Source organism: Melanotaenia boesemani, chromosome 1 (assembly GCF_017639745.1).
Source record: "Melanotaenia boesemani isolate fMelBoe1 chromosome 1, fMelBoe1.pri, whole genome shotgun sequence".
In the NCBI taxonomy this organism is placed as follows: Eukaryota; Metazoa; Chordata; class Actinopteri; order Atheriniformes; family Melanotaeniidae; genus Melanotaenia; species Melanotaenia boesemani.
Window position 1 is genome coordinate 32,106,330 of NC_055682.1, and position 26,760 is coordinate 32,133,089.

General features: G+C 42.0%; 1 protein-coding gene across 5 annotated transcripts in view; it reads right to left on the reverse strand.

The window, feature by feature from the left end:
* nkd1 (NKD inhibitor of WNT signaling pathway 1) overlaps window positions 1-25,528 on the reverse strand; it is a 44,087-nt gene extending 18,559 nt beyond the window's left edge. For 3 of the 5 annotated variants that reach the window (XR_006008673.1, XM_041971977.1, XM_041971789.1), the window contains exons 1-4: window positions 25,205-25,528; window positions 25,066-25,098; window positions 24,696-24,835; window positions 23,003-23,059 (exon numbers count right to left, since the gene is read on the reverse strand). Coding sequence is in view for 4 of the 5 variants with exons in the window: in XM_041971977.1 (XP_041827911.1) it covers window positions 23,003-23,059; window positions 24,696-24,835; window positions 25,066-25,098; window positions 25,205-25,229 (255 nt within the window). In the remaining variant the exon portion in view is untranslated. The remainder of the gene's footprint in view (window positions 1-23,002; window positions 23,060-24,695; window positions 24,836-25,065; window positions 25,099-25,204) is intronic. The other 2 variants (XM_041972057.1, XM_041971891.1) reach the window with 1 other exon arrangement.
* Between the last annotated feature and the right edge of the window lie 1,232 nt (window positions 25,529-26,760).

Genomic DNA, 26,760 nt, shown 5'->3' on the forward strand with positions numbered 1-26,760 from the left:
TGCTGGATGAAGTGACACGTTCATGGAAGGACCGTCCTTACAGCAGCAGGAGCCCAATTCCTGGGGCCTCGTCCCTCGATTGTGAGGCGATGGAGAGCCTGGGCTTGCTCCGCATGCCTCCAATGGAGCCGCTTGTTGCAGCCCACCTCCACCCCCGGCTGTCTGCAGTGTCCTCCAGGAGTCCCAGCCTGCCGTCTAAATCTGACCATTTTCAGTCGGCCCTGACTGAGAAGGCTTATAAGGCAGCGGCGCTTTCGGCCCGGGCGCTTAATGTCCTCTCCCTGCTCACTGCTTACCAAGCCGAATTGTGCGAGGATTTTGGACACACACAGGACCCAGCAACGTGGGAGGAGATTCCGGTCATCACCGACCTATGTCTCCGCGTCCAACGCTGTGCGGTTCAGGCCACGGGCAGAGCGTTGGGAACTATGGTGCTGCAGGAACGGGCGCGGTGGCTGAACCTCGCCAACCTGTCGGACAGGGAGAAGGATGACATGCTGGACATGCCCATTGTCCCGGAGGGGATTTTTGGCTCTGCATTGGCTTCGATGCAACGGCGTTGTGAAGCCAAGAAGAAGGAGGATGAGGCTCTCCAGCTCTGCCTCCCTCGGAAACCTCCTACTCCCTCTCCGCCTGTGCAGCGCAAAACCTTCACGCCGGCTGTTTCTCAGGTTTCACGTTTCAAAATACCCAAACAGCCAAGTCCCCAGCCCGCCCTCCACCGGTCAGGCCGGCTGGTCTAAGAAGCCCTCGCCCTCTGTTGCAGCCCCGCCGGCTCCGCCCGCGCAAGCTGCTAACTTCCAGGCCAGGAAGAAGAAACGGGCGGCCTGACAGCCCCGCATCTTGCCAGTGCAGCTAGACGTTCCTCGTTCTCTAGCTCCACCTGTTTGGCTTCCAAGCGTGCTCCCGGGGATATCTCCCGCCCCCGTCTCCCAGCTGCCACGGACCGTGCCAGAGCATGGGGAGAGGAACGGACATTTGTCAGCAGAGGTTTTGGAGGTTGCCCCTCTCAAACGTCCACAAGCACGCACACACACATTATGTTTGAAAAAATTAAAATGTGTTGCGCTGCAGCATCCAGGCCAAAGGCCGAGGGCGCAGCTAATAAAAAAAGCCAAAATCATGAACAGCGCGGTGGCGGCACCTGCCGCTTCCCGGTGGCAGGCGGTTGCCCCTCCCGGGACAGCGGCAGCAGTACACCCATCGCTGCGCTGTCATCTCGGACGTGGATGCACGGCGCAGTCCCGGAACCATTTCGCTGTTTCGGCGAGAGAGGGCGCTACCGCATCACTGATAGAGCCTCCTATGGTGGACGGGCTGCAACACCCAGGGTGGGCCGCACTCGCAGCCCCACCCTGGGTGTTAAGGACGATTTCGAGGGGATACAGGTTGCAGTTCGCCACCGTTCCCCCTCGTTTCGCCGGCATTTTGCATTCCCAGGCTCGAGGGGAGTCAGCCCACGTTTTACAGGGGGAAATCAGCTCCTTGTTAAACAAGGGAGCGATTTGTGTTGTACCTCCTGCACAGTGTCAGAGCGGGTTTTACTCCAGGTATTTTCTGGTCCCCAAACGGGGGGGGAACGGGATTCGCCCTATCCTGGATCTTCGTGCTCTGAACAGATATCTCCGGAAATACAAATTCAGGATGCTCACACACGCATCCCTGTTGCGTCTTGTGCGACAGAACGATTGGTTCACTTCTGTCGACCTGAAGGACGCGTATTTCCACATCCCTATCTACCCTCCCCACAGAAAATTCCTGAGGTTCGCTTTCCAGGGGATTTGCTACGAGTACCGAGTGCTTCCTTTCGGTCTCTCTCTGAGTCCGCGGGTGTTCGTGCGGTGCACGGAAGCGGCAATAGCTCCGCTGAGGCGCCAGGGCATCCGCTTGGCCACATACCTGGACGACTGGCTGCTGCTGGCACAGTCGGAGCAGGAGGCCAGGGCGCACACGCATGTTCTCGTGGAGCACCTGTCCGATCTGGGTTTTGTGATAAACACAGAAAAAAGCATGCTGTCCCCAGCGCAAAGCATAATTTTTCTGGGCCTGTCTCTGGACTCGCTGTCTTTCACAGCGCGCCTCTCGGCGGACCGCGTGAGGGTTTTCAGGACATGTCTCGGATTTTTTCGTCCGGGAAAATCGGTCCAATTCAGGCTGTGTCTTCGATTGCTCGGACTGATGGCGTCTGCCATTCTCGTTGTCCGGCTCGGTCGCCTCCACATGAGGGATTTTCAGCTTTGGGTGGCCTCATGCGGCCTGGACCCCGCCCGTCATGGCGCACGCAGGGTGCGGATCACTGCTGCGTGTGCCAGGACACTGCGTCACTGGCGGATCCCGGCCTTTCTGACGCAGGGAGTCCCTATGGGCTCCATCCTGTCCAGGAAGGTGGTCACTACGGATGCGAGCCTGACGGGCTGGGGTGGGATCCACGAGGGCCGAACTGTGAGGGGCCGATGGAGCGTCGGTCTCCAGCGGTCCCACATAAACTTTCTGGAGCTTTCGGCGGTTTTTCTCTCCCTGAAGCATTTCCTTCCGTCTCTCGTGGGCCATCATGTCCTGGTAAGAACGGACAATACAACGACGGTGGCGTACATCAACCGTCAAGGGGGTTTGCACTCCCGCCAGTTACACATGCTTGCACGCAGACTGATCCTCTGGAGCAGCGATCGCCTCCTCTCTCTGAGGGCAACGCACGTCCAGGGAGTCCTGAATACGGGCGCGGACCTGCTGTCCAGAGGCGCGCCTGTATACGGGGAATGGACTCTGCACCCAGAGGTGGTGGGACAGATTTGGACCCGTTGCGGTCGGGCCACAGTGGATCTGTTCGCATCAAGAGAAAATGCACACTGCGCTCTGTTTTATTCTCTGCGCAGCATGGATGCTCCTCTGGGCGTAGACGCACTAGCGCACGTTTGGCCACCCGGGCTCCTTTATGCATTCCCTCCCCTGGCGTTGATACCCCTCACTCTGGCCAGAGTGAGGGAATATGGCCACACACTGATATTGATAGCTCCGCTTTGGCCTGCCATGCATTGGCTGGCGGAGATATATCAGTTGCTGCGTGCTCAGCCTTGGCAACTCCCGCTACGCAGGGACCTGTTACTTCAGGGGAGGGGGACGGTCTTCCACCCACACCCAGAACGCCTGGCACTGTGGGCTTGGCCCCTGAGTGGCTCAGTCTGTCAGCTGTGGGACTCCCACCGCGGGTGATTTCCACTATACAGAGTGCTCGAGCCCCCTCCACTAGATCTCTGTATGGTTCTAAGTGGGGGGTCTTCGTGGAGTGGTGCAATAGACACGGCCACGTTCCTCTTCAGTGCCCGGTGGGGGTGATTTTGTCATTCTTGCAGGACCTGATTGACAAGAAGAAAGCCTTCTCCACGGTAAAAGTGTATTTGGCAGCTATTGCTGCCTGTCACGTGGGGTTTGAGAAGCACACGGCGAGTCAGCATCCATTGGTCTGCCGCTTTATGAAGGGCGCACGCAGGCTCCTTCCTGTGTCCAGACCGCTGGTACCACCGTGGGATCTGGCTGTGGTTCTGGAGGGGCTTAAGGGCCCTCCCTTTGAGCCACTGGAGGGGGCAGATTTAAAACACGTCTCCCTCAAGGCGGTGTTGTTGCTGGCTCTGGCGTCAGCTAAGCGAGTCAGTGACATCCATGCGCTTTCGGTGCATCCGACATGCGCCCAGTTTTTCCCGGGCGGTGTGAGGATGGTTTTGAGGCCCAACCCGGCTTTTGTGCCTAAGGTGGTGGGCTCATGTTCTCCTATTGATCTTGTGGCTTTCCCTGCCTCGTCAGGGGACTCGCGGTCACATGCCTTGTGTCCAGTACGCGCGGTGCGCGGTTACACGGATAGAACTGGGGGTTTCAGGCGGAGCGATCAGTTGTTCGTCTCCTGGTCTGGTCCTCATAAGGGAAAACCTGTCACAAAGCAGCGCCTGTCACACTGGGTGGTGGAGGCGATTGCTTTGGCCTATACGGGTCAGGGTTTGCAGCCTCCTGGGGGCCTGCGGGCACATTCGACTTGGGGCATGGCCGCCTCCTGGGCCCTATTCAGAGGGGTCTCTGTTCAGGACATCTGTGCAGTGGCGAGTTGGTCCTCGCCTCTCACCTTTGTCCGTTTCTATATGCTGGACGTCTCCGCTCCGTGCGTGGCACGCGCAGCTTTGCTGTCCTGACCGGATCGGAGTTCTTTTCCCGGTGGGTTGGTGGACGCTAGATAAGCTTGTCTGGCAATTCGGGAGCTACCACATCCCATAGTGAGACATCGAGCGGAATATTATGAAAGAGAACTTTAGGTTATTTACATAACCCCGGTTCTCTGAGTAATATGAGCGAGATGTCTCACCAGACAACCCTTCTTGCTGGGGCAAGTGAGAAGAGGTGCTTATCTTGAATGAGTTGGTCCGTCCGCATGAGCTATTTAAGGCAGATGGCACTACATGATGCGGACGGATACATTCACACGTTCATCAGCCAATCAGGGTTGGCGTAATGAGATTAATACTTCTGAGGGCTGCAGAGAGGCTTGCATCCCATAGTGAGACATCTCGCTCATATTACTCAGAGAGCCGGGGTTATGTAAATAACCTAAAGTTTTTAATGCGTAAATGATGATAAACACATCTGCTGCCCGTTGATTATTTTTCCTATTAGTCAGTCAATCTAACCATTGTTTAGCCAATTAAAGCTTTTGTTTATTTACTAATAAAATAACAATGATAACTTCCAGAAATTATCAACCATTTCCTTGTAAAAACAGAAAAAGCCCAATAAAGACACATTACCACAGAATCCTAGGTCACCGTATCTTTCTTCTTTATCACAGATGATTGACAGGTAGTGTCTCACATGCTCCACACAGGTGCAGTGCATGAGCGATTATTTAACTAGTTGCATGTAAGAGAAAGTTGGGTTAAAATTCTGGCATTTTTGTTGGTGATTTAGAATATCCTGATGTCTGTATTCATTTACAACCACTATACTGCTACTGGTTCACTTTTTTTCCTCATGCTGGCTCTTCTTCACTGCTGGGAAATATGTTGGCAAATGTAGACTTCTAGTCTAGTGACCTTGACCTCATTTGTTTTATAAATAAAACATATAAGAAGTAAATTACTTATGGATTAATACAAATCTTTGGTTATAAAAAAGTACCAGTCATATGATGACAAAACAAAACAGAAAAAAACAATAAATGTTTTAAAATTGGATGACAGCCTACTGAATGATAACCAAACTGAACTGTGACTAAAGATTGCCATTTCCATCATCAGTCCTAACAATACCAAGTAAAGTTACCTCATCTGTTTAATCAGCATTTCTGCTTACACAACCAACTAAATGTCAACAAGGATAACTTGAATAATCTGAAGATTTACAGCAAACTCCATAACACATGACTCGACATAATGATCTAATAATGATTAGAATCTTATTTTAAAGTTACTCAGCATGGTGAGAGAACAGAGGTTTTGGCGGATGCTAGTTAAGAATTAACATTTTTATTGGCTCTTCAGGATTTCCAAATCTGAGATAAAACAGCGTGAAGAGAAGGTGGTCTTCCTTACGTAAATGCCTTAATAACACCAAATTAGCAATAACCTTGCCAGCCACACAATCCAGCTATATTTACTTCAGATTTGAGCAGCCCCATGACTTTTAACTCTCCAAAGAACGAATTTTAGTCATTAACTTTTCTACCTTAAACATTTTCCTGTAATAAGATAAAAAAAAAAAAAAGAAAATAAAAGCCAAATTTCCCTCATTAAAATAATTTGCCCTCTTCAAATGGCCATTGTCATACTGTCCCATTAACTGGTGGATGTTTTGGGATTGTATGCTAAACCCAAGTTGTTCAGTCAGTTTTAAAGAAAGGGACGAAACTGAGGCAGTCATCACAGCTTGTTCACCGTCTCTGTTATAATACATAAAAGTAATCTGGTGCTAACCTGTACAAGGGCTCTAAATTAACACCTGCCAACCTGCCAAAGGCAAGTTAAAATTATTTTGGCTGGTATTAATAAACATTTATTTGCCAGTTTGACAGGTGATAAATAAAGTCAATCATTTTGTTTTTTTTTGTTTTTTTTTTCCAGTACATTTCCCATGAACCGTAATCTATTTATGTGCAATTGTCTGAACAAAGTGCAGCTAGTGAATAAGGAAAATTTAAAGAAAATAAGTGACATGTAGAACAAAAATGTTACAGAGGTTGTGAATAGGATGGTTACAAGAGAAGAAAGGATGTAGGGAAAATGTCACCGACAAAAGAGGAGGTGAGACAATTTAAAAATTTATGTAAATTTGTAAATTATCTATTAAGCTGAAGCTTCAAGCTGTTTATTTCAAATGTGTTAAGAGCAAAAGTTACTGTGTCACATGATGGAAAACAGAACTTTTAGAGAATGTTGTTGTTTGGCATTTACATGAAAAAAACAGATCAATAAAAAACATTTAAAGTAAGATGTCTGATTAATATATTTGGTTAAAATTATGATGTGATAAACTTTCCCTGAAAAATCTTGGCTGTGGAAATTCTGATTGGCAGGTAACTTTAGGAACTGTGAGGTAATCAACGTTCATCTGGAGCCATGTTACTTACTACACTGCATTATTATATAATAAACTTGTATTAAGTGTAATTATAGGCCCACTTTCTTCTGCTCAAGTGTCACCAAAATCACACAAACTGGCATGAGGACGCGATGGTCGATGACCTACTTAGAAAGATCAGAGTGGAAAACAGACTGTGGTCACACGGATTCCACAGCCCACAAAGATAAAATCACTGCAATAACCAGTGCTTGATTCCTAGAAGATGGAAGGAGGGAGGGAGGGAGGAAGAAAGAGAGAGAGAGAGAGAGAGAGAGAGAGAGAGAGAGAGAGAGAGAGAGAGAGAGAGAGAGAGATAGAAAGAAATAAAGAAAGAAATAAATAAAGAAATAAATAAATAAAGAAATAAAGAAAGAAAGAAAGAAAGAAAGGATACATTTTTGCACACAGGATCTTGAATGTGTTTTCAGTTTTTTGATGAATGATCCAAAGTTATTGAAGGGTTAGCCAGAAACATGAGAAAGAAGGGGGAGAGGAATGTCCTAATTGGTTGTTGTCTGTGTTGATGGATGAGAGTCGTATTATTAGGAAGATGGGGTTACATTGGGATTCGCTTTGGTCAGTGTTGAGAAAAATTATTCCATGTTTTTCACTTTATGTGAACACGACACACACACTCACACACACACACAGGCACGCACACACATACATGCATTTCCTTTTAGAGGAAAAGTTTCTGACCACTAACGACATAGACATAAATATGCAAGGGAGCTTAAACAAAAGAAAAAGTAAAAAGTTTTTTTTCTTGGAAGTGAATTTTTCTTGTTACTTGTAGTAATGTCACATTATAATAAAACCACTTTACATTAAAGCAAAGCTCACTAGTTTCTGGCTTTGTCAGTTATTGATCAGATCATCCAGATACCACAAGACTTCTAAAAATAAGCCCTTTGCTTCTAAGTTTCCTGCTTTCCCACCAGCCAGTTGGTCACAAAAACAATGAACCATTTTTCATGTTTAATTCTAGAAAAAAAGAAGCTTTTATCTACAGAAATAACAATTCTCTATTGATTATTCTTGACTTAAAAAGCAAGATAATGTAATTAAAAAATCTTCATTTGGATTTCATTATGTCACTTCTACATGGAAAGATTTTTTTTATTTATTTACCAAACTGAAATTTAACAAAGATTAGCAAGCTGGAAATCAAGTGCTATGAAAGAATTTTGAACAGGTGGTAAATTCTACCTAAAATTCTTTCATCAAATATTAAAGATGAAGATAGGAAAAAGTAAATCAATTCACTAAGCCACGGAAAGTAATGCATTTTTAATTCAGTTTGACTTGAAATGAAAAAGCTCAGCCTGGTTTCACCCAAAACCATAATGGAGATGATTTTCCTCTAAAGTCATGAGTAGAGCGACTTTAGCATTCTGTGGAAAACCCTGTATCTTATTTCCACGACATGCTTATGGTGATTGAGGTTATGGCAATATCTATGAAAACCTTTGAAAAGACAATAATAAGCCAATAAATCCGTCTCCAACTTTGTTTACTGTGTGTTTACCATCTGTTTTTGTATATGAAACATACTCAAAATATGAGAATAAGTAGGTGAAAAGTGTGTAAGCATTATGTTAATACAGTGAATGTTTATCTTTTGTTTTATAGTCATTATCAGTATTAGTATACTGCAACATCTCTAGTCACACAGCTGTCAGGGAAAATTGTGTCAAATTCCATCAAGCAGTGCGACTGGCTACGATGGGACTCTCACTAATGCAGGGGTCAGAGATCACTGTAAGAGAGCACTTAAAGAAGAACCCTTCAACCCCCACACCCAGGACTCATGCTTTCACCACAGCCTGCTATCAGAATGGAAAGTGATAAAATACTATATACAGAGGCATGTAAAAGAGTTAAGGACAGCTAGAAAACGGGTTTGCTCTTTTTTTTCTTGCTTTTTGTGTTGGCTTGAGAAACAGTACGTTTTACGAAAGCCTCAGCAGAGAGACACTTTGGCCTGAGGTGTAGTGTTCAGGGCACAAACAAGCATGTTTCTGCTCCACTTGGGACCAGCTAAAACAATTTTCCAGACATGATGTTAAATGTTCTGTAGTAACCAAAGCATGAAGCATTTTGCTTTCAATAGCAGCCAAGACCTTTAGCGCTTCTTCTAGGCTTTTAGGACAAGGGATTGCGTGACCCATGTGTGTTTTAAAGTTGTTCAATTCCCTTCACAGACAGTGATTTATTGCTCAACTACAACACAGAACATAGTGTGCCGGCGCCATTACAACATCCCATCTACATTGCTCGCCAGGCTGAAGGCCTGTTTTGTTTGGCTCCTCCAACTATTTGGCAAACCTCATCAATGGTGAACTTTATGAATATGGATGTACTCAAGACAGATGAGCATATTTAAGAACAATATTTGCACTAAAATCTTTGATGTTTATTTCTTTAAGAATTATGCACACTTTAATACCCTGTGTAATGTGTGCTGTAATGACTATATCAGCTCTACAGCAAGCACTGCTCCTTCATCACCAGCCTTTTAACTATAGTAAACTTATAAAAAAAATAAACCAACAGTGAGTAATGAAAGAAGCATTAGTCTCACAAATAGATATTAAAGAACAGCGCAAACATCCTTAACAGAGTTTGCCTGTATGAGCATTTCCATCATCAGAAGCCAGAACAATGAATGTTTAAGTGTTAAGTCCAGACACAGTTGACAGAATTACAAACCTCCTCCTTCATATTTACATTTAATAAATACTACCATTGTATTGTTTTACATTTCAGAACATTATTAAAACTCAAGTGATCCGTACCAGTTCCTGAAATCTGTTAAGTACAATCTCAGATAAAAGTGACATATTACACCGTGTCATTATTCATTTTACAAAATTAAGCCAAAGTGCAGAAGTAATGTGCATGCCATGATTCACTGACCTGCAGAGACACTTTTAGCAACAATAACTGTTAATTGTCTTTTAACCACATTTTCAAATCTCACATGATTGTGGAGCAATTTTGCCCCACTCTATGGCTATGTTTAGTATCACTAGGGTTTGCAGATAAGGCTTGGCTAACTCAATGTTACCGTTTTCAGTCAGGTTGAGGTCTTGACTTTGATTCTAAATGCAACGCCTTGATTCTTTTCAACTTTTACAGGGTGTCCTGGTCCCATGACTGCAGAACATGCCCATATCATCAGCCAACCACCACCGAGCTTGACAGTTAGTATGAAGTGTTTGAGCTGATATGCTGTGTTGGGTTTTCATCAAAAGTGCTGCTTTCCATCTGTCATTGCTGTCAAATGCTCTGTTTTCGTCTCAATTTTTTCAGAGATGTGGTATTTTCTTTCATATTCATGCTGCCATGCTCTTTTTAGAGGGAAGAGGCTTTATCTTGGGAACCTTTCCAAACAAACCAAACATGTTCAGTATTTTTTTGATTCGACTGTCATGAACTTTAACATTTTCACATGCTAATTGAGACATAAATAATAAAATCATCAGTTTAGTGCATTGTGAACTAAAGCAGTGTTATGCCCTAGAAAACAGTCCTCTGTTTAGCTAGCCTACGCCAGATAAAAAGCAGTCATTTCACTTAGCATATCTTGATGCTTTCATCTTATTCTCCCTGCTAAGGCAGAAGAGAAAGTGAGAAAAACGATGATTCCATGCTGGCAAAGAACCAACTTGAGTTGAGACAGAAAGTTGCCTCTAGCATCATCCTTATTTTGCCACTGCAGACATGAACCATTGGGCCAAGTTTTTTATCTGAGTCTGAGATTGAAGCAAAAGGGTACATTAAAGTGCAAGTAACATGTACTTGTGTGTGACTGTGGGAAAGTCCCGCAAGGCCTCTTAGTTTCTATGCTGTCTGCCTCCATGACCCACCACACAGGCTGAGAATTTATGCAGCTGACGACAGCTTCCCCTGATCGTGCGCCAGGGCTCAGTGGAGGCAGGCCTCAAGAGCAATGGCAGCACTACTGGCACTCCATCCAAACTCAGGAAAAATCTCATTAAGACTGCGGCCGGGTGCCTCCTGCTCTGCTGTCCACACGGTGCAAGAAAACACCTTCAGGACTGCGACGTTCAGAGTGGCAGTACCCACAAAAAGAGGGGAGTGACACACATGAACAGCTCATTAACCAAATGGGTCGGACAGGCATTGTGACTGAATGTGCTTCTCCAGCTACAACTGCTTCCCCTTGGTCTCTCAAATGAAAGATGGCCGACGTTCACATAAAACCACCCAGCACTGAAGAGAGAGAAACAGATAACTACAGAAAGAAAAAGGTGATTACCCTCACTTTTGCCATGAACTTAATAGCCGTGACACATGCAATAACATTTTTGTGACATACATTATCTCACAGAAGTGAGTACATAAAATATGTACTACATATTTTAGTACATCTTTTCATGGGACAACACTATAGAAATGAAACTTGAATATACAGAATTTCTAACTATAGAAACTTTGATATTCTGTATGTCAAAGTTGAATTTTTATAGCGTTGCCCCATAAAAAGATATACTAAAAATGTGAGGGGTGTACTCACTTCTGTGAGATACTGTGTAATGAAAATGTTAGTTTTACTGCAGCAAGTATTTTTTAATACAGCAAAAATTTGATATAGTGTTCTTTTCCTTTAATCCTATAAATCTAGAGTGCTTGGTTGATTAAATGATTTTGAGTGATTCTGTCTGACCTGGATATTAGCCATTAGCTCAAGTTTATGAATCTTTAACGGAGAAAGCAGCTGTGTACAGCATGGGAATTTTCAAATGCTCCAGTGCACACATACACACACACAAGCCCAATACTGAAAACCAAAAACCTAAAACAAAAACAAAAAAAAAAACTTGTTAGTTTTAAAGCTGCAAATTAGCTTATAGGTGTAGTGTTACTTGCAGAACTCCTCGGGAGAGGAAATACCCACCCCTACCCAACCCTCCTTTCCATCATCCCAAAAAGTAAACTGAGATACAGCAGAGGAAATTTCAAAGGGCTGAGCAGCACAGCTCTTGGAATCTGGAGCGATGCATATCCTGCAGTGTGTGGAAGGCTTGGTGGGGCTGTAAAAGGAGAAAAACTGAACTGCCGGTTATCATCAAGCAGTAGTTTAGACCTGGCCCCAGGCTTCTCCTCCAGTTCTTTAAGCTGGAGTAGTCTTAACCTTACAGCAACATTAAACAGCCTCATTCAAAGCACCACATAGCAGTAAAACATGATGCCCCAAGATGGAGCCAAGATAGAGGGTGTTGATGTGAGGTAGTGAAGCGCTGCACTGCCTCTGAGTGAGGCTTCAAAGAGGATCAGTTTCCACACATAAAATAAAGATCTCAGATAATCATATAGCATAGCAAAGCTGACGTGAGACAGCCCCATTTACAGAGGAAAGGGAGATAGGGACAATTTTCAGACAACACCTTCACGCTAAGAGCCGTAGCAAGTGAAATCTCTCTGCACTTCTCTCCAGCAAAACAAGATAAATCTGTTTTTCTTTTTTCATTCTTTCAAAGGAACTATCTGGCTCCTCATCACATCATCTACTCAGGCACTCTGTTGAATCTGCTCCTCCAGATCTGCAGAACAGATGCTTGGGTAAAATGTCAAAAAAATGTCAGAATTTTACACACACACACAAACACAGTCTAACAAATGAAACACTCCATCTCATGAGCAATTTAAACTGCCAAGAGGAAATCATATCTTCTGTGTTTTACAATGCAATTTTATACCTTAGATAAGAAACTCAATGCCTTTCCAGAGGTCATGCACACTAAACCTTTTGATGTTGATCCTCTTACATCCACCCGTTACACTGTGTGGTGGATGCTTTAATGGGAAGCACCTTGCAGTACATCTGGCATATTGTATTTTTGAGGCAAATACTGTGCAGCTGAACAATATTATCACTAGTTCAGTGTGTGAAACACGACAAGAGGCTCAATCAGAAAAAATAGTTACAAAACCAAAACCAAATCTTTGAATCCAGATTTTTCTTGTTTTTTTCCCATGAGATCCAACCTGTTTTTCAGCCTTGTTTTTTACCCCCGTCCAAATAAAGTGGAATACTCAAATTGAACTGATGACAAACTACATAATTATTATGACAATTAAATGTCCTTAATCTCTGCCTCCTAATGAGCGCTAACATATAATTTGAGATCTCAAGCTTCAAAGGCAGACACCTTCCCTGCAGACTTGGCGGCCCCAGGCCTGACACCCTTCAGTCACGGCACACCCGCCTCTCTTCCTGCACCCCAGGAAGGAAATTATAGCCATGGAGTTAGGATCCATCACCGGGCAGGTTTGAGGAAGCAGCTCTATGATTAAAGTGTGCATGGTCAGCAACACGCAAACCTGAAAGGATCTGAGGAGGCTGCAAATGCTGGAGGGTTTATCCTGTTAACTCAAGTTCACGACACAGGTCATGCACAGACACACACACACACACACACACACACACACATAAGTGAGGCTGCACACAGAGGACAATATGTGGAGGTTTTACTTATTTTTTGTGCAATGTTTTGTATATTAAGTCAAATTATATTTATGTGTAAATTCCTTCTGGGTTATTGCTGGAAAAGATATTGCAGAGGCACAAACACACCAGCTGTTTTCTATCTGAAATCTTTTTTTGTTTTCTTTTGTTTGGATTAGCTGGAACTGGATGCATCTCCTTTAGGTGATAGCACACAGCCAACAGTCATTTCTCCGCGTCAGATTAACATTGCAAACACTGCTGGTCACATTACCTCACCCACATCAAAGGCTGCCTCCTGAAAGGCTCAGTGGAATATTAGCAGAGATTTACAGCCCTCATCTCTATGCTTCAGAAACATGCTGATCTGAAGTAATCTCCCTCCCCCTCTCACTTTTTTTGTGTTCCATGTGTGAAGTTGGCCAACACTTTAATGACCCATTTACAAAACTTTTACACCTGCAACGATAAGCTTTTACAACTCAGTCAGCCCCTTGGGCAGTAAGCCCTACCTGTTACTCAAGGTAACAGCTCTTTATTAGCTTTTAAAAATATATGTAACCACATCAATAAATATGGGATAAGATTTGTGCCAAAAAGATTAAGAAAGACATTCAGAATATCAAACAACAGTTATGAATTTGAAAGAAAATAAGAGTGAAAAAAGCATGTAGTTTCAAAAGTAAAACTCACTGCAATCAGGAAGTATAAAGTTGAAAGGACAGGGCTTGCTGTTGTGAAGGGGGTAATGTTAGGTTCCTATGACTGCAACTGTAACGTCTATGGTATTAAAATCCAGCTTGCTGGATCCACCATCTCCACCCTTAAACACACCTGGAGATGTTAGTCACTGTAATATTAAAGCTTAATGTTAGCATCTACGTTAGCAACTAGCTTAGAGTCACAGCGTTATAAACATTAGCTTGTTTCTACCTTTGTGCTGAAATAATGTTTTCCATAAACTGCTGACTTTGTCATGATGAAATTAAACTGGGACAAAACTGGGATCAGGCCCACTGTAAACAATGCCGTTTTTCTGGGTCTATTTATAAGAAAAGTAGAGAGGATACTGATTTAGTAATGTAAGGAGTATTTTTTTGGACCTGCAAGTATTAGATGTAAATATATTAAAATATGAGTTTTTTTATTTGATTTAATATATATATTTCTTTTACTTATATTACACAGTTATTTCAAGAGAGACAAAGCATTTGGCAGTTTAAGCTAAAGATGTGCTGTTATTAAATGCTGGTTGATAAACAGTGAGTATGGATTTGAAATTCCTTAGATATTATAATGCAGTCTTCTAAGCAGACCAGACGGCAGGCGTTACTTGGCAGGTTACCCATTAAAACTAGTGACTTGCGCCTTGACTTTGCCACTCAAAGACTTTAGACTTGATTTGGACATGCAAAAAAGGACTTGTGAACATCTCTGGCAGATAGTATATTTTACTTTTGAAACTACTTTTTCTTCATTTTTTCTATCAAATTCTTAATTTTTGTTGGATATAGTGTCTTTTTTTATATTTTTGACACAAATCTAATCCTATAAACAAACCTTTATCACACTGTTTATCAAAGCTGCATCTTACCAGAGAGGTGGAGGGGGAGGACACAAGGTGTCAGGATCAAGAGCGTAATGATGCTCTTCCATTACATGGTGAGGCGCGGCACAGCATGGGTCTTCTGAAGTTTTTTTTTTTTGTTGTTGTTGTTGTTTTTCTTTGCAGGCATTACCTCCCACCAAATATTTTAGGAGACTCAGGAGACTCAACTTGGCTGCCCTCAAGGTATAATGTGCAACAGAAAAAAAGCTCAACCATATGGCCATCCCTCTAGACATTTTGAGAAATCCATAATTGAGTGTGGTTGCAATTACAAAAACATTAATCCTCATCAGAGGTTTTATCTTACTTTATCTAAAACAGGTTGAGGAAAACATACAACAAGAAAATTGTTAGATATGAATTCTAAAAAAGGAATAGATTGCTAAAGCTTTGTAGCTATAAATACAACTGTATAGAGGGAACGCACCAGCATTACTGTTCCAACCAGCCACATCGGATTGAGTGGCAAAATATTCAATATGACTGTCAACAATCAATGTGCAAATCAAGGCAAAACAAACAAACATCAACTCCAATTTAAACTTTTGAAGTGAAAACTGTAAGTATTGGATGAAATTATAGTAGAAAATGTGCTGTACTGCTCATGTTATAAATGAGTTGGAATATTTAGTTGCAAATCTTTGTCATGTTTTGTTATCGTGTTTTTTTGCCCAACAGCCCACTTGATTTATAACGATGGGAAAATGCTTGACTTGTGAACCTGATTTGTCAAAATATCAATAATAAAGTTCATATTTGGAGCTACTTTTTGTGCCAATTCCACTTGCAGAGTAGGTTGTAATGAATAGCATTTGCATAGACTACAAAAAGGAAGTGATAAGTAGTCCATCAAGTCTATAGGTGCCTCGGCCAAGACGGAGATCACGTATTCGGCGGAGGCTGGTTTGTCTGTCTCCTTGCAACATAACTCAAAAATTTATGGACAGATTTTGATTCAATTTTAAGGAAATGTCAGAAATTGAATAAGGAAAGAGTGATTAGATTTTGGGGGTAATCCGGATCACCGTTTGGATCCAGGAATTTTTCAAAGAATTCTTGACAACGGGAAAACAGGGATAATTTTGCCATTGGTGCTTCTAACTTAAGAATAATACTCATAATCACCAGCAAAAAAAAAATTACATTGACTTGGTGGAGGTCTGCACTCTCTGAGTGCTTCTAGTTTGTCTTAATATTACTCAATAATGATTTTGACTCATATTTTGACATACTGTTCACAGCACATCCACATTTCTGAGCTTGGGTTCTAGGTATAAACCTTTTAATTACAGAAATCCATTTGGCTCAAAACCCCAACTTTTTTCTGGAACTGTTTTTGACCATTTTAAACTAGTTTTCTGGGTTTTCAAGCTGAGCAAACAGTCCACAGCCATTGAGCTGGCTGTCTTTTTACCACGTTGTGGGCAACCCCAAGTACAGTCACATGACTGTTAAAATTGCGTAAACTGTCGTCTATTCATCAGTATACACGAGAAAGGAATTATTAATGACAATAATCATAATTAAAGGCTGGCAGATACAGGAATACAGATTATACTGATGGCTTTAAGACATATTTCAGTCCACAAAATCCATCTAAAGGTAGTGACCATCTAAAGGAAATAAAAGCTGTGAGAAGGTTATTGTACACAAATGATTAAGCTTTAATACTTACTTTGCTACATGTGCTGCAGACAGTCTTAAAAGTATTGTAAACCCTGTTTTTGGAACCACTCTGGTTTGAAATTATCTAACGCATTTTTGTCTGCATTATCTTATAAACAAATTAATGATAAAAGTCAGAGTCGAATAACATTTACACTGAAAATAAATTTAAATATTGGCTGGCAAATGTGCCCTTTATTAGTAAGGCTCTAATGTTCATCACCGTGATTGAGTCTTCTTTAGCAGAGATGACTGCATTTGAGTAAATAAAATGAGTAAGTAAATCATTGCATGTTCTCCACCAGCCAATTAATTCCAGTTTAAGAATTTGCATTTCCAAAGGAAACTACTATTTGAGGGAAATTAGTTTGCTGTAGAAAATTGTCCTTCCTTACAGTGTTTGCATGTGTCAATCATTATTGCAAAAGAAAAAACTGTTAGATTATATAGCCAAGGTAAATGTTTGGTAAAATGCCTTCTTCTTTACTTACATGCATAAGTGCAACAGTCAGTGTGCTTTGCTGCTAGTGTGTCTAGAAGGACTTAGTAATTAGTCAAAGCTCTCTGCAAGGAGAGACAGTCCTTTAGTCGTCTGGGTGGCTTCAGACGCCAGTCTCAAGAGCAGCAAAGTGTGGGAGGAACAAGGTTTTAAGTCAGGAAGTCTACCTTGAGGGCAGAAAGAAAGTGACAGGCACTCCAGCCTTTTACCAAAGCCAAATGAGCTCTTTAAATTGTCACGTCAGTAGCAAAAGTTGTCACGATTTCACTCGTAAAAAGCTTATGTTCCTACTGATACTTGATGTTTCCTCAGTGTTCTGCTGCGTAAAAAAAAAAAAAAAAAAGAAAGTGTACATTTTTACATATGTTTGGGGTGTTTTTAAAAGGTAACATCTTAGCATAAGGGTGACACCTTCTCGTTTAGAATAAAATTTACCATCTAATTTACCATGATTGATTTAAAGTTAGGAAGACTAAACTGATAGAGGTTTTAGCTTTTATGCACCAAACCAGTTTTGTGAATTCAAACTGATATCTTATGTATGCAGCCTAAGCTTCATCCAAGCACTATACAGACAAAAACAAAACTCGAGATGAAAGGAAAAAAGAAAAAGTCTGATTGTTATCATCAGAATTATACAACGGCCCCAAATGACAAGCGGCAGAAACATGTATTCAGAGCTAATTACTAAACCCTGTCACTGCAATCAGCAGAGGAGCTCACAGTGGCTGGTAGCAGCTCTGAAAACCGCAGACGTGTGCACGCTGCCCAGATGGGACTGACCTACACACCAAGGTGGTCACATTCTTCCTCTCTGCCTGTGCAAACACACACATGCACACACTTTTGGAACAGACGTCCTGCCAGCCACAAGCCACTACCTCAAAACATCCTCACATCTGACCTTTAAACTGTGGACTTAAAATCTCTGTAATTACAGAGAGTGTTTCAACTTAGCAAGTAAACATAGTAGCAGAAATAGACACTTCAACTACTATATACAAGTGAGGTGGTGCCAGAAGCACGTTTCTATTCATAGCTGGCTGGAATTAGTGGCTTGTGTCACTGCTCACCATAATGAACTTGCAGCAGAGTAGGTAAGACAGTCGCAGACAGCAACCGAATTCATCAACCAGTGCTCAGAGAAATATCATCATGAAAAGTTCTGCTACACAGATGGGGAGAAGAAATCCTTATGTGTGGAAAAGTTGTGTTATTTTATGTGTCCATCTACCATCAAGAGTTTAGTATATGCAAACAATAAATAACTTCATCTTGATTTTATCGCACAGCTTGGCCTGAGCTGTAAGTGATATTGTCGTCTTAACAGCACACAGAAAGGCCCAAAATCATGGGGAGGGATACAATTTTATTAAATTTGACTTTTATAAGCCTTAAAAAAATATGAAAGTTTACTAAATGAAAAGTCCACTTTAAATACTGCATACATTTGTAATCCAACTCACACAGACCCAGAAGCAGACAGCTTTTAGAAAGCTTTATGGTTACGCACCCGTCAGTAAGTCTAGCAAAACATGCTTTTAAAGATTTTTTTTTTTTTTGTATTTAATAAGTACGTTTTTAGACAAGGTAATGTTAAGTTTGATATACGTTGCTAATGGCTCTTTAGGGAGAATAGGATTGGTCGCTCCATTGAGAATCTACAGGGTGAGGTCTGCTTTGGGTTGTGGCACCTGTGGAGCATAAACACACCAGGGGAGGACAGCTTTTCTTTCAGCGGGGCCGATCTTCTGTTTAGCTTTCCTTCTACTAACAACATCCCCTAACAGACAATCCTGACCTCCTCCAGGCCTGGCGCCACAGGAAGAGCTAAAAAACCCTGGAACCTCCGTCAGGGAGAGGCACAATGCTCTCCAACCTCTGTTTACCTTAATTCACTTCCTCCATTCCCTCCACCTCAGGTGGCCTTAGAGCCCCGGTCACCAAAGCACGCAAACACAAGGAGGATAAATACACCAGTATGGCTCATGGAAACTATGGAGTCCATAACTGGCATTTCCCGAGATCCAGTTTGTAAGAAAAACAAATGGATGGCATCCGCACTGGGACTCCGGTAGCAGTGACAAATGGATTACATACTAGGGTAAACACATGGGTAATGTGTGTATGCATATTTGAGAGGGCCTTCATGTTTTGTGTCACGCTAATGTACATGCACACTTCTTTGCTTGTGCACGTTCTCACAAGAGCTTGATGGCAATTTTATGAAGATGTTGATCTTGTCCTATTTGAGAGCAAGTCCGAGGGCTCAGTCAAATTATCGAGCACTTACTGCACAGGCCACAGCGCAACCCACAGGGGAACCCGATAAACAAACAACAGAGAATTATTTAGGGTTTAAACACTGAAACACCCACTTCAGCAGAGGCTTTTAAGTGGGTGATTAAAATGAGCACTGAGCTCCTACAGAAAGCACAGAACTACCACAGAGACCCATGTCACTGAGAGTTTCTCCCAAACCCACACACAACCCTCTCTTTCTATGAATTATGACCACCAATTCTTGTGCTCATGTTTTCTAGATTTCTTTTTTTTATTTATTTATTTATTTTTATATGAAGTGAAAAGTAGAGACTAGCTCTTAAAAAAACAACTATAATTGCAAACCAATACCCAACTCTGAAGACTGTTTTGTCTTCCTGTCACTCCAAATTTTGCAACCCTATATCATTTTACACCAAAGTGAGCGTCTATCCTTTCTCATCACCTGAAGACTAGTCTGTTTAACTGGTGAGTCGTGTTGAACCTCACAAACACACCAGAAACAGGGTAAGTAAGCAGCACATTCTCACTGACAGTGTTACTTTTTCTTACTTTTACTCAAATCTCTTCACGTAGTTACTAAATGATGCTCAAAAGACTGAACAGACACAAAGTGAATTTGTGGTTGAGATGACAAAAAAATAAATAAAACTGCATGTCACGTTTCCATCACTCCAAAATAGATGGAGACAAAAATATCTACAAATGGATACCAAATCACTTGACCCAGAAATAAATGCATATTGTACCGGTTCCCGCTGAGGACAAAACACAGATATTAGTGGGTGCAAGTGGCCTTTTTGCCCCTTGTGAAAGGAACTCTAACTCCAAAAAGGCTTTGATCTGCCACACTGACTGTACAAAACTTACAATTATCTTTTGATCTACATATTTTAGACTTAATTTCCTCTTCATCTTAGCTTAATGCCTCTAGTCAAATGTGAAAAGAAAAATATTCACATCAAAATCCAGCCCAAAAAAAGCAGCAAAGCATCTTCAAAATCTCTCTATTCTCTGGGAGATGTCAAATAAACGCCACCCTCAAGTGTGGAACAAAACCCTCCAGCCAGAGACACTTTGATCAACAGCTATCGGTTGCTCCAAACCGAGCATATATTTGGGGAAACAAAGCACAATCTCAGCTGCTAATCCCCTGAGATTTAGAGCGCATTCCCAACGAAGCCTTTGATCTCTGGAGTGCATCCGGACAGCTGACTCCAGACATACTGCACACTTGCATGCACACGCATGAACAGACATGTACAAACAATGGCATTCCTGACTTTTAATGTGCCAAATACAATTTTATTTCTGATGACACCTCCAGTGTCAGCGGATTATTGTATCCACTGGTATGTGAAATATAATAACTGGAATAAAAATAAATAGGGAAAATACGAGAAAAAGATGTAGTAATACAATAAAAGTGGATAGAACGGATCAAATGTCTACATGCAGAAGTTCTTCATCTACTTTAAACCACTATCCCTCTTTTGCAGTAAACCTGTCCAGAAGGTACCTTTCACAACAACTGACAGTTATCCTCTGTGCTTTGTCACACCGGAGAAACTCCTCCAGCTTTAAGTGATCTATGTGACATACAATGCCTGATGTGACATGAAAGCCACCTCCACATCCTGGAACCTCCCAGTCCCCCAGCTACACTGATGTCAGCCCAAGACTTGCACCACATCTTCTCATTAGAAAAAAAAATCACAGAGCCCCTCTATGGCCAGGTGCTACCCCTCCTCCCAAAGACTGGGGGCTTTTCTTCTCTTTATAGAGTGTGGCTCCAAACTTTTCTCCCAGCCTCTTCAAAGAGCAACAACAGGCCCTTGGTCCCTTGGGACCACAGAGGGGGTAGAGCCCGGTGGGAGAGGGGCATACGTCACACAGCATGCACAAGAGGCCAGCCAGTGGGAAAAGAGAATGCACCGAGAGGACAGAAAGGAGGAGGAGAGAAAGAGAGAGAGTAAGCGAGAGGGTGGAAGAGGAGTCTGTATTTGAAGGGTGCTTTCAGCTTCTAGAAAAGGACCCTCGCTTTGTGAGGAAAAAAAAAAGCACAACAGCAAGAGCGAAAAACGAAGAGGGCGCAAAACCTGCCATGTCTTTAATCAGACTTGGAGGCAGAGGGAGTGTGTTTAAAAGCTTTATTCCCATTTCCAAAAAAGAATTCTACTTAAAAAAACTTTAATAAAGAATGAAAAAAAAAAAACAAATCAAAGACCATCCAACTGACTGTAAGATGGGGGGATTAAGGGCAGCAGTTTTGCTGTGATCTACGTCTGAGTTGCATTCTGTCCTCAGATGTACCTTTGCATTTTGTGTGTGCTCCATGCAAAGACATGGATGTTCTGTTAAAAAGGAAAAATCTATGCCTTGGAATTGTAAGTGCAGCAGTTTGGGAAGACTAAATGTGGGGGGGGTCTTTTCAACCACACAGGCTAGGACTTCACAGAGGAGGAGCCATTAGTGTCACTACAAACACCTCTCTGAGTAGCTCACTTCACATGCAGTCATCTACTAGCAACACAGGGCCACGGGGTAAATGCAACAAACAGATGGGGGATAGGGAGTGAGAAAGAGGAAGAACCAAAAAAAGAGGATGAGGATGGGAGGAGGGACTTAGAATAGAAGGAATGATGTGTGAGGACAGTCATTAAAACAGAGTGTTTCTAAAGTTAATCTTGACATGCAACAATCTATGCCAAGCCAAAAGGAAGCGACCTATTAAACTAGCTACCAACAACTTGAACTTCAAAGTCTTATGCTGTGAAAATCTTCAGTCCTATCTATGTCTGTGTCAGGATGAGGTTTCTACAGGCCGCACATTGCATATTAGATTTATGGGTGGGTGTGGACACCATGCTGTTCACTGGGGAGAAATTGCGCTGAGGCTCACATGACCTGGATCTCATGTGTTGAGACCCACAGATCCACCTGCCCACACCACTCACTCACTGTCCACCAAGCATCTGACTACAGAACTCATGAATGAGTACACAGCCTGCATAAAGACATCATGGTCTTCAAGTGCATCAACAAAGCCTTTGCGTATATCTGTGTACTCGACTTCATCTTAAACCAATAATGCCGACAAGCCACTAATGTGAGCAGCGCTTCACAACAATGACTTTTTTAAAATATGCATTGTTCCTTTTGTGAACATAGTGTGGCTGAGATCGGATCAAAAGAATTTCAAGTGTGGGCTCCCCACTGTTGACACCCAACCCACATTCTCCTGGACCCTAGTTTAACTGGGAGGGGAGCCTAAAGAACAGCGGCTATAAATAACTATCTCACCAGGTATTCTTTACAAGAGAGACAACTTTTAAAGCTTAAGAGTCACCTTAAATTCTCTCATGTGAGAGCTTAGCTTGAGTCTGAAGCATTAGAAAGAAAGAAAGAGAGAGAGGGTGGGGGTGGGGTGTGTCAAATTTTTAAACTTCTTCTCAATAAGCATATGATATAGTGAATATAATCTTAAGGATAACAGATTTAATATAATAACTATTTAAAATTCCAGATTTATGATTTTCATTATTTATTAAAAGGAAGGCGAGTTTCACACATGGAATATTCAGTCTGGAATGCTGGGACCTCTAACCCTCTGATGTGAACAAAGACAGAAACACTAACACATATTAAGACTGATGAAAACTCCAGAAAGCTGCATCAAATTTCAGCACATGTAAACCCCGTTGCATCGGCCTGATTATAAGATTGACATAAACATTTATTCACATGAATAGAAACTAACAACACATCCTACACCATAATTCTTACACAAATGTTTTAAACTTAGGCACCCCGACTTTGAATTATTTATCCAAGCTGAACCACGCTTGCTCTTAATTGTTCAAAAACATCCTACCCTTTCAGCAGCGCCCTCCCCCCTCCATCCTGGGCCCAAACGTTTCACACACCACTGCTGTTGGGAAAAGGAGTATGTGAATGTTGAGGAACAAAGTAGTGAATGTTTGTTTTTGTGGTAATAATTTATGATAATTGCATGGTAATAATGTGGTTTTACAAGCTTAAATTGCCCAAAGCATATAAACCCTACAGATCACATAAGCAACAATGACAATAGTATGGCTCAACTGCTGCAGCAGCAACTACACGCTCTGGAAAAGAAATGCACAATCAGACTTTTCTCTTAGAAGAACGCATTAAACATGTCCTGAACACACAGCATCGGCTGTATGATCCTGTTATGATTATGATGAGAGTTCCTGCAGCTTTGACACCATAATTGCTGAGCTCCCTCTACTCTGTCATCAATAACCAACATGTAATACCACAAAACACCTTGCAGTAGCAGAGAAAAACCTGAAAACTTTAGACCTGACTTCAAATTTTTGCACCTTAACATGTACTGAGATTTTATGTTTGCTAACTGCTCACCAGCATGATGTTAACTCCTCATACCAGAGGCTCAATTTTCCAAGAGTCCCACCTACCATGTGTCTTACTTGCGTGCTCATCAGTTAAAACGTATCATAAACCATGACCTTTACTCAACTGCTGCATGAGACAAGACACTGAGCTTCATCGCAATAAGACAGGGAACAGACAGAGGTATAATAAAATGTGTTTCTGCCATCAAGCCGCTAAATGCCACTAATGACATGTAGATTCTAGTTTACAAACCAAATACACTGTCAAGTGTTTTCAAAAAGGGATAATAATGCCATATGACATCAAAACAGAATACTACAGTAGGTGTTCAAAATGCAAAAGCCTACATCCTGGATTTTGGGCTGTGTTCAATAAATAGATAGATTTCTGCTGCAAATGTCTGAATCGTGGGTGGAGGAACTGATTTCCTTTTTTTTTTTTCTTGATGGGCTCTGGTTCCTCAAACATGATGCCTTTGAGGAAGGCATCTCTAACCAAAGAGGCTTAAAGGCTCCTCTGAAGCAATTCCAAAGGATTTCCCCACTTGACAACAACAGCACAGTTTTTACCGCACTGCCAAATTACAAAACAAGCATGACCTCCAACATTTCTCCCCGGCTATAACAATGCACACTTGTCACCAGGCTGTCACACAGCAATGCTTTCAACTCTGGCTGGATCTATTGTTATATAAATTACAGGGGGGGAAAAAACAACCTCTGATCATTTAAACAGGCTGATGCCAACAACGTTACCTGCAGTATACAAGCTCAACCAAAGCAGCATTAATACATCTACTATTTAACAGTTAAATAAAACAAAAGCAAAACTTATTAACACATAAGATTTCTCAACTTGCATCACTGATTAGAAGACAGACCTGTTCAGTTATGAGAAACATGCCCAACTAATATATAAGTAACTTTTCTTACTACTAATAATCTACAACTAAAGCTTATCCATCAATAGAGAAAGTTTGAACACAGAAACGACATAAAACCGAGACGTTAAACGTAGCCTCGTGCTAAATGAACGATTGAGCGCATTTTCCAAGCCCGCGGTACAGAACCTGCGCGCGCCAGCACGCTAAAATAACAGAATAACACTTTAATACGAGTTTAACAACAGCGTGCCACTTCGTTTTAAACTAGTCCAGTCTTACTCACCCGTCCAGTCAACCCGCAGCTATTCTTTCGGTGGCAGTCCTGTTGCTCGAGGTGAGAGCTCGTGCAGTAGTATTTCTGTTTCACGAGCCAGTCATCGATTCCTTTCCTCGCCAAACAGGCATTGACTACAAAACTGTCGCCTGAAACAGATAAAGCGCATTATTATTTGCATCTACAAAGTATAGCCTATTTTCTCAACAGTAATGTTTTCCCCCAAAAATGAGTCCTTTCTTAAAAAGTCGGGACTTTGCGCTGTATTGCTACTTTAATGAGTAAACTGCTTCGCTGTTCACAAACTGACCTAAAATTTATCTGTAAATATCTCAATGCATCACGCAGCAGAGGGGAAAATAGACGAAAGAGTCCTTACCTTCTGGACTCTCCCTCGGTTTACAAATAGCGGCTACGGGGGACAAAAAGACAGGAGACAATTAATGTGTTACTAGAAAGTATCGCAACACTGACGGAACTAAAAGATGTGATTTTCTCTCGGGAATAAGAAATCTCACCATGTTTCGAGTGCAGTTTACCCATTTCTATACATCGAGTTAGAGTTGAAAACCATCAGATGAATATAATCCAGAGAATCAAAAAGAGACCGGCTGATATCCAGACAGAGCAGCGTCCGTAGAGACCGAGAGCAGACTACACACTCAGCACAGGACCGCGCGACTGGGAAGCCAAACGAGCCTTTGATCCGGAGCGCCGCCGCTGACAAGACACACGGAGAGGACAATGGAGCGCGCGACTTCCTTTCATGACTTTCAAATTAATACTAATTGAATTGAAAAACAGTGAAGTATTGAGTAGAAAATTAACATATTCCAGTTTAATTAACTTAAACCCTACACATTTTTTAAACTAAACTCATCCAGTTCTTAAATGTTTTACTGTTAACCGCCCGCGTTAACCGTCACGAGCGACTGTTTAAAACTCCAAATCAGGTCATTTCCGGAACAAAGTGCTTTTCTTTCTTTCAAACTTGACGCATCTTGTTCGGCTTTCCGCGCTTCGGCGTCTCGCTAAATAGTGGTGGGGGTGTCAACAAAACGTTCATTTCAACCAAGGATTTACTCATGAAGCTGAGTGCAAAGAAATCCGCGTGAATGCTGGGAATTTTGTAGTTTGTTTACGTGAATGGGATCTAGGGGGTTAAGGGGGTCTTTCATGGGCTCGTGCGGCGGGGGTCCCAGGTTTTCGGACTCAAATTACTTGAAACGACAACGTGCAGTTTGTCACGTTTTTTTTCTTTTTTTTTTTCCTTTCTTTTTTTTTTAGAGCGGGGATGAGATGTAGAAACAACAAAAAAAAAGTTTTTCTGGGGGTGTCCACCTGGCCAAATACTGACTAAAATAACACCATAAAGCAGAATCTTTAATCATGAACATGTATGACAGAAGGTGCAAACATGTAATTGAATCCAAACACGATTTGGATTCCCTCTTGTTTAACATTTAACTTAATACTAAACCACATTAACAATTATCTCCTGAAATGGGCCTCCTGAGGTCAACATCAAATCACGGGGCTTGGAGCTCATCTCTCTGTTTTAAGTATCTGACATGAGAATAATGGTCTTATAGGAGTTAGGCAGCAGATGAAAGCAAAATAAGATTCTTTTGATGTCTTCAGATATACAGTAGAAGACAGCCGTCCCTGTGCCATTTCATGCCAGGCTGCCATATCTCAGTTTGATGGTAATAGCCTATAACATACAGTGGGCATCATCGTGCCAGAAAGCACCGTTATCGTTCCTGTTATCCCAAAATATATTTTGTTAATGCTTCAAACAGTATCGATGTAAGAAGAAACTTTATCATGAATTTGACTCATGAATTTTGAATTAATTCTTACCATATTAAATCTGTAACTGATGACTGATTCCTTATCAGCAAAACTCTTTCAACATATGAAGTGGAAAATTAGATGCATATTTGTTCATAAATAATAATAATAATAATAATATTCTCTCAAAATTGAAATTTTATGCTCCTCAGGTATGAATACTAAATCAAGACACTTTATTTTGGGTTGCCATCAAAATTTAGGTACACAATCATCACAC